The 8,561-nt window shown below is 38.2% G+C and overlaps 1 protein-coding gene across 1 annotated transcript in view; it reads right to left on the bottom strand.

Moving 5' to 3' along the window:
- Positions 1-1,386: 1,386 nt before the first annotated feature.
- The window catches only part of NYAP2 (neuronal tyrosine-phosphorylated phosphoinositide-3-kinase adaptor 2), a 286,714-nt gene continuing 279,539 nt past the window's right edge, over positions 1,387-8,561 (bottom strand). The window contains exon 6 of the mRNA XM_062202217.1: positions 1,387-1,685. Within this exon, the coding sequence (XP_062058201.1) occupies positions 1,458-1,685 (228 nt within the window). The 3' untranslated portion in view covers positions 1,387-1,457. The remainder of the gene's footprint in view (positions 1,686-8,561) is intronic.

Here is an 8,561-nt window from a genome sequence, read left to right as displayed (position 1 = left end):
AATACCCTTATAAGGAAAACCACTATGACAATTACTTCAAACACACACTTTTTCTCTCAGAAATATAATACTAAATTGATTGTTTACAAAGAACCACATACTGTCGATTTTAGGAAGCATAAATAGTAATTTAAATATACAAAATATATGTGATAGTTTCTTTTTTATTCATCCGTGGCAATATTTATATTCAACTAACAAGTTATTCTTAAAAGATATATGTGACTTTTTTTCACTTAAATTTCACCACAACACTAAAAGTGGAATCCACCCCATCCCAACCCCTGCATTTCCTGTTTCTTCCTTGAAACAAAATAAAATAAACAAGTGGTCATAATTCTTTGGTCATGGTGTCATAATCAGTGAGAATGGATATGATGATCATGCACAGACAGCTGTGACCCAAAAACTGCAGTGATAACTGGTTTGAAAACATTAACAAGATACTTTTCCATTAATGGACTTAAATTTTGAGATAGAGTGGCAAATGGTGAGCTAAGAACAGGTAAACTAGTCTGGTTGAATAATTATTTCTCATTTTCTCAGGGAAAGAAGCATTATAAAAATTTACTTAAACTAGTGATTGTGGCAGCTACAAGGCCACTGGCCTCATCTTCTGGAAAGCAGTCATGCTCCTTAGCTTTTCATTCCTTATTCCTTCCATTGTCACAGTGAACCCTGGTCTCCTCCATCAGGTCAACGTTGCAAGGACAGGTGTCCCTAAAGTCATTGCTGAAGGGAATGATTTCTGCTGGGATGTTCAAACGTTTCCTAACAACTTTCTCTTGAGTTTGACTAATCATTGCTTAGTATAAACAAAAGGATATTAAAAAGGAATTCTTATAAAGCCAATGTAACAAAAAGGTTGGTGTCAATATAATATGCACATCCATATTCATATCACCTTTTCAGATATTTCCTTTCAAATCTTTAAAAACTTAAAATCAAAAAACGCTTTTAACAAATATGATATTCAACTTCTACATTACTAGCACCAGATCATATATTATGTGACTGAACATGATTGATATCCATGAGCTCTTGAACAGAAGCCAAGTGCAGACAAGGGGGCGGGAACATTTTAAATGCAAAAATTAATAAAAGGCATCAAGGGATTACATATAAAAGAGATAACAAACCAGTTAATAACGAAATTATATCATATAGTAAACTCTCGATATTTCTGTAATCCATACATGTATACTTGTGTTTCATTTCAGATGTCAACCATAAACTAGTAAAATATTTACATTTTAACATCTTCTGGATTCAAAATAATCCAAGATAAATAAGTGTGCCTTCATCACAAGGACATACGTGTTTTATCTTGAGCTTGCCACAAGTAGGCCAGCTTCCCATGGCATTCCAGAGAAGATATGCAACAATTGATATCACATGACCAAGCCAATCTCCCTCTTCATTTGAAGTGCTGTGGAGCGCCGTCAGCCTGTGCACCCTCATATTGCAGTGTCCCAGAATACCGTTTGTTGCTTAGAATAGGGCGGAGGGCTGTATTTCTTTGCACCTGCATTCTTCTTCCAGCTGGGTAGAATAGGCATGCTATCCTGTTTGCAAAGGCCCTTTTCCGTTTTCTGTCTAGCCTTTATTTCTTTGCATAAGCAACGCTTTTTCTCAATCATCTCAAGCATTGTATGATCTCCATGAAACCACTGCATGCATGCCACCTAGCAAAAAGGAAACAGTGAATACAGAAGAAATGGAATGAAAGCATTTTTTTGCACTGTGCTAGTACTTTGCTAGAAAAATGTCAGCTGTTTCTAGACTGCCTTTTAAAACCCTTAAAATACATTAAATGCAATAATTCTTGTAAAGCACAAATAAAAACATGGAAACTATAAATAAATTTTGATCGTAAACTACTAAATATCATGATACTATTTAACAATAATTTGGGTAAGAATATTTTTCAATATGTTCTAAAAGTCCATAATCTGAAAAAAATATTTTTATTTTGTCTTTTTTTAAGATTTGCAAAATACTTGCCATTACTTTTATGTTGGTTCCATTGTCTTATTGATCCCAACCTAAATGTAATTGTTGAAATTACTTTTCAGTGATGCATAGTGTGAATGTGATATGAATGTTAAATGTCAATAAAAATATTCATTCTTGAAATGATTTTTTAAGATTAATTTATTTATTTGAAAGTCAGAGTCACACAGAGAGAGGAGAGGTAACAAGAGAGAGAGGTCTTCTATCTTATGGTTCACTCCCCAACTCACCACAAAGGCTGGAGCTGTGCCAATCCAAAGCCAGGAGCCAGGAGCTTCCTCCGAGTCTCCCATGTGGGTGCAGGGGCCCAAGGACTTGCACCACCTTCCACTGCCTTCCCAGGCCATAGCAAGGAGCTGGATCCGAAGTGGAGCAGCTGGGTCTTGAACTGGCACCCATATGGGATGCCGGCACTTCAGGCCAAGGCACTAATCCACTGCACCACAGCACCAGCTCCTTGAAACAATTTTTAAACATGAAGTTATGGGGCCAGCGCATGGAAGAGTCAGTTAAGATGCTACTTACAATGCCATCATTCCATATTGAAACATAGCTTTGAGTCCTGGGTACTCTGTTTCTGACCTAGCTCCCTGCTTGTGTGCCTCAGAAGCAGTGGGTGATAGCCCAAGCACCCAGGTCCCTGCCCCCATGTAGGAGAACTGGATGGAGTTCCTGGATCCTGGCTTTGGACTGGCACAACCCTGGCTGTTGAGGCCATCTGGAGAGTGAACCAGCATATAGAAAATCTCCTCCTGTCTCTTCCTCTCTCTCAATCACTTGGTCTTTCAAATCAATAAACCTTTTAAAATCTCTTGAGTCTGTTTATAAATATGTAATAGAATTAGTATGTTTGATAATTCTTCCTATAAAATGGACTTTTGCTGTGCATTCACTATGCTTGGAATTTAATGCTTACATAATTTTCTTCAAATAAGATTTTGCTATAGTTTTTGATGTCTAGGTTAGAATCATTGAACTCTACCATCACACTGAAACAGATCCTAATTACTTCCAGAAATGTAGAGAAACAAATTCATCAAATCAATAGGTTTACCAGGAAAACATTCACTGTGAATTATATATTGATACAAATACACATACTGGTGGACAAGTAAAGAGTTCTCCCAGGTATACACAATACCATGTCTACCAGCAACTATTGACTGAAGCACACCTAGCATGTTGAGTGTGTTATGCAAGAATGAAAATGAGATGAGCCATGAATCAAGTTTCCAATTAGTTAAGCAAATCTAATCTATGAAAGTTAAAAAAAAAAAAAAAACCTCATGTGACATCACTGAACTTGGTGTTACAGTATTAGGACAACAATCAGAGCTAATACTTACCTAGTTATCTAATGTTTTCTCTAAATAGGATCTCATTCTACGTACTTTGCATAGTTTAATTCATTTATTCCTCACAATGATGATCATCTGAAGTAAATACTATTGATTAATCCATAATAATGAGTAAAATGAGGCATAAAGAGATTTGGGAACCTGCCCAAACTTATAGCACCAATCAATGGAAGGTTTAATTCCAAGAATCCATTTTCAACACTCAACATCCATACATATATAGTTGTAACAACTACACTCAACTGCCTTTTTTATATGTGTACAGAATTGGAAAGAACTGATAAGAGAATTTAGTACAACACCCTTAATATACAGATGAGGAAATCAAACCTCCAAAAAATTAGATATCTGTCAAAAGCCACGGAAGAGGTTTTAATGTGAACATGGCAACCTGAAATTTTCTTGATTACTAATCCTTGAGGAAGCGGGCAGGACCTAGAGCTAGAAAACATGCATTCAAATGCTGTGTGTAGTGAATTTCTGCTGCACTTCTTTGCCTAAGTAACTTAATACTTCACTTTCAAAAGTTGGTGTGTGGTTTACAAGGCATAATGAAGGTCAACTCATTTTAAGAACAGAGAAATGATGCACAAGCTTCAAATATTGAATCTTGACAAATACAAAATAGTTTTCCATATCAACTCTCTGCCAGGTGTTCATGGAGACCTTTATCAATGTTATGTTAAATTCTGCCAGACATACTGAAAGCTAGGATTTTTCTACTACAACATGCTCTATCTCCTCCTGAGTTTTATTTAGAAGTTATAATGGTTATTACTGTACATATTACATTTTGAAGTCCAACTTAAACATGCAAATGTATTTTGGGTTTTATAAATAAAAAAAATAATAATGCCAAAGTGTTATCAAATGGTTAAATCAGAATTGATGGTGTTGCTTTGACTCCAGAAAATGATACTTTTAGATAAATATTTGATATGTACATAAATTAATATAAAGTGTTGCAAAAGGATAGACTGTGTTTTATGCCTTTTGATATCTTCCAGTTATTGGCTCTGGACTTGTTCATGGACAATCACCTTTTTAACAAAATTCTAGGGGTTTTGTTGAATTAATCTAGTTAATATGCTTGTGTCCCAACAAGAGATTGCCAGAATGACTCAAAAAATGTTCAAAAGATTTACAATATTTTATAGCATTATATTCTACACAATAAGAATACAATAACTCTATTTTTGTGGAAATATAAGCAAAATTTATTGTTATTCTAAACTGTCATAATGGAATTAGTGATACAGAGTTCCTAGAGGATAGGCCCAAAATCTCACTCATCTCAGTAGACTCAGCTCATAGAGCAGAGTTCTAGGCTCCCAATGAAAGTTCTCTGAATTGGATAGAAGCCATGGAGTGGTTTTTGTTGACTATCAGAAAGTCTCCAGGTCATTTTCTGCTGAGTAAAATCTACGCTCTACATGTTTTGAAATAATTGAGACAACTTAAAGCTTCTTGAAGGCAACGTATCTCTTATAGCATCACTTCTATATTTTCAGTTTGTTTATCTGTTTGCACAAACATTAAATTTTTGTAACTTAACTTCTGTTAATATTTTTATGATATGAAGCAGTACATGTGGCTGCAAAACAATTGCAGTTTGTTGCATTCCAATCAGTGTCAGCAGCATATTTCATACTTGTTTTGTTTTACATGTATAGAATGCATTGTATTATTTATAACAAATTGTATTTGTGTCATTCAGGAATTAACATTATTTAAATGTGTAAATTCACCAAGAATAATAAATAGTTTAAAACAGAATATAAGGATAGCAATGAAAAGTTAAAAAGATGATGTTTATATTTTATCCATTTTTCTTTTACTTTAAAATGTTACATATCTTTGATAAAAAATTCTAAATTTGAACATAACAAATAGAGTGATACATGATATGAAGTATGTTATAAATATTACCCATAAAAATTTAATTATTTTTTTCTCTTTTCACACAATTCTTCCTATCTTATTAAACTATAGCTGTAAATCCATTTCCACTCTATCTGGAATTGATAAAACTTTTTGGGAATTGACTGTTTTGACTAATGAAACCAAATCCCATAAATAAACTTCTAGTTTATTTGTTTAATTAGATAACCTTAGTTTATCTTTAGTCCAAATCCATTTATTATATATACCATGAAGAAGAGAGAAACATAGTTGGGTAAATGTACATTGAGAAACAATTGCAAGACAATTCTTATGAACACACATCCCTTAGACAAAATTTGTATATCAAAATTTGTATAATCAGGAGAGGCAATATTCTAGAATAATAAATTCAGGTCATAAAATCAAATGAAGTTCTCCATCAATAAAATGAAACATAAATCTCCAGCCCTTATGACAGGCTACACACAGAGGCTTGCTTCCAAGGAGTATAGTGTGGAAAGGAGGGGAAAAGAGTAATTTCACAGTGGAGAAGTCTAGAGCTATGGTGTGAACATTTCTATGCTGAAATCCTAACATTCAGGTGATAGCACAGAGGTGGACCTTTGGAGGTGATACCCCACGAGGGCAGACTCCTCATAAATCAGATTAGCACCCTTATAAAAGAGGCAAAGTGGGGGAGGCTTTTTCAATTCTCCCCCTGTTTGAGGACATAGCAAGAAGTCAGCCAACTACAACTTAGAGGAGGCCCAAAGGGTTCTCACCAGAGCCAACCACACTGGCACCTTGATCTTGGACTTTCTAGCCTCAGGAACCATAAGAAGTAACTTTTCTGTTGTTCACAGAAAATTGGGAATAATTTGTCGTAGTACTCCAAACAGAAAAACTGTCTTTCAAATAACACCACCTTCAGATGATCAACAGGGACCAATAATGCAGATAATAGGAGGCCTGATGATGGTGTAATGAGAATGGCAGCCATTTATCTTTTCCACCCCCTTTACAAATCACATAATTCCACTCCAATCACAAGACAAACCAGAATTGAGAAATACTCTACAAGTTACCAGAGCACTACTCAAAACTGTCAAGGTCATCCAGAATGTGGCATAGAGGGTTAAGCCACTCCCTGAGACACCAGCATCCCATATGGGCATGGGTTTTGAGAACCCACTGCTCCACTTCTGACCCTTCTGCCTGCTAATGTGCCTGGGAAAGTAGCGAAAGGTGACCCAAGTGCTTGGACTCCTTGCACCTACATGAGAGACCTCAAAAAAGCTTCAGGTTCCTGGCTTCATCCTGGCACAGCCCCAGCTATTGGTACCATTTGGGAGTGAACAAGCAGACGGAAGATCTCTCTCACTTACTCCCTCTCTGCCTGTAACTCTGCCTTTCAAATAAATAGAAAATAATTTTTTAGGGAAAAATAGGAAGTGTCACAGTCTAAAGAGACCTAACAACTGACAATAGTTTATGTGATGCCATGTAATGAACTCTGGAGGAGAAAAAAGACATTAGGTAAAAATTAAGGGAATCAGGGGCTGGCACTGTGGTGTTGCAAGTAAAGCCGTCACCTGCAGTGCCAGCATCCCATATGGGCTCCAGTTCTAGTCCTGCCTGCCCCATTCTGATACGGCTCTCTGCTATGGCCTGGAAAAGCAGTACAAGATGGTGCAAGTCTTTGGGCCCTGCACCTGCATGGGAGACCCAGAAGAAGCTTCTGGATCCTGGCTTCGGATCGGCACAGGTCCGGCCATTGTGGCCATCTTGGGAATGAACTAGCGGATGGAAGACCTCTCTCTCTGCCTCTGCTTCTGCATCTCATAACTCTGACTTTAAAGTAAACAAATAAAATACTAAAAAAAGAAAAAAATTAAGGGAATCAAAATGACATGTAGAGCTTGTTAACCAGATATCAATATGGAATGACTGGCTGTGACAAATGAACCACTCCAATGTAAGCTATAAACAATAGTGGAAACAACAGTGTTGGACATATAGGTACCCTTTTGTAACACTGTAACATTTTTATAAATCTAAAACTATCCTAAAAGGTTACACACACACACACACACATATAATTTATATATATATATATATATATATATCATAAAGAAAAAAAAGACTGTATTCTTTTCAAGCCACAGTTTTAATTGTATCTTTCATTCTTGAAAAGGAAGCAACCTGATATAATTAAGTCAAACCCCTTGATTGGGGTGCTGGTAGTTGTTTGACATTGAAAAATAACGAAGGCCACTGATGTGGCACGGGGGTTAAGCTGCCATTTGCAACACTGACATCCTTTGAGAGCCAGTTCAAATCTTGACTGCTCCATTTGTGATCCAGTTCCCTGAGAATATGCCTAGAAAAGATATCCCAAGTGCTTGGGCCCCTGTCACCTATGTGGAAACATGGATAGAGTTCCTGGCTCCTGGCTTTGGCCTGGTCCATCCCCAGCCATTGCAGCCACTGGGGGAATGAAGCAGATGCAAGATCTCTTTCTTTCTCTCCATCCCTCTGTAAGTCTGCCTTTCAAAAAATAAATATTTTGTTTTTTAAAAAAAAGGAATATAGGGGCCGGCGCCAGGGCTCCCTTGGCTAATCCTCCACCTGTGGCACCGTGGCTCTGTATTGGTTGCTCCTCTTCCAGTCCAGCTCTCTGCTGTGGCCCGGGAGGGCAGTGGAGGATGGCCCAAGTGCTTGGGCGCCTGCACCCGCATTGGAGACCAGGAGGAGGCACCTGGCTCCTGGCTTTGGATCTGCATAGCTCCAGCTGTAGAGGCCATTTGGGTAGTGAACTAACAGAAAAAGGAAGACCTTTCTCTCTGTCTCGCTCTCTTACTTGTTCTATCTGTCAAAAAAAAAAAAAAAAAGTTTGTCTGGCGCCGCGGCTCAGTAGGCTAACCCTCCGCCTTGCGGCGCCGGCACACCGGGTTCTAGTCCCGGTCGGGGCACCGATCCTGTCCCGGTTGCCCCTCTTCCAGGCCAGCTCTCTGCTGTGGCTAGGGAGTGCAGTGGAGGATGGCCCAAGTCCTTGGGTCCTGCACCCCATGGGAGACCAGGATAAGCACCTGGCTCCTGCCATCAGAACAGTGTGGTGCGCTGGCCGCAGCGCGCCTACCGCGGCGGCCATTGGAGGGTGAACCAAACGGCAAAAAAGGAAGTCCTTTCTCTCTGTCTCCCTCTACTGTCCACTCTGCCTGTCAAAAAAAAAAAAAAGTTTAAAACTTTTGGCAGGCACCATGGCATAACAGGCTAATCCTCCGCCTCGCGGCGCCGGCACACCTG

This window comes from Lepus europaeus, chromosome 1, assembly GCF_033115175.1.
Source record: "Lepus europaeus isolate LE1 chromosome 1, mLepTim1.pri, whole genome shotgun sequence".
Classification (NCBI taxonomy): domain Eukaryota; kingdom Metazoa; phylum Chordata; class Mammalia; order Lagomorpha; family Leporidae; genus Lepus; species Lepus europaeus.
The sequence above is the reverse complement of the archived record's forward strand: the minus strand, read 5'-3'. Positions and strand labels throughout refer to the sequence as shown.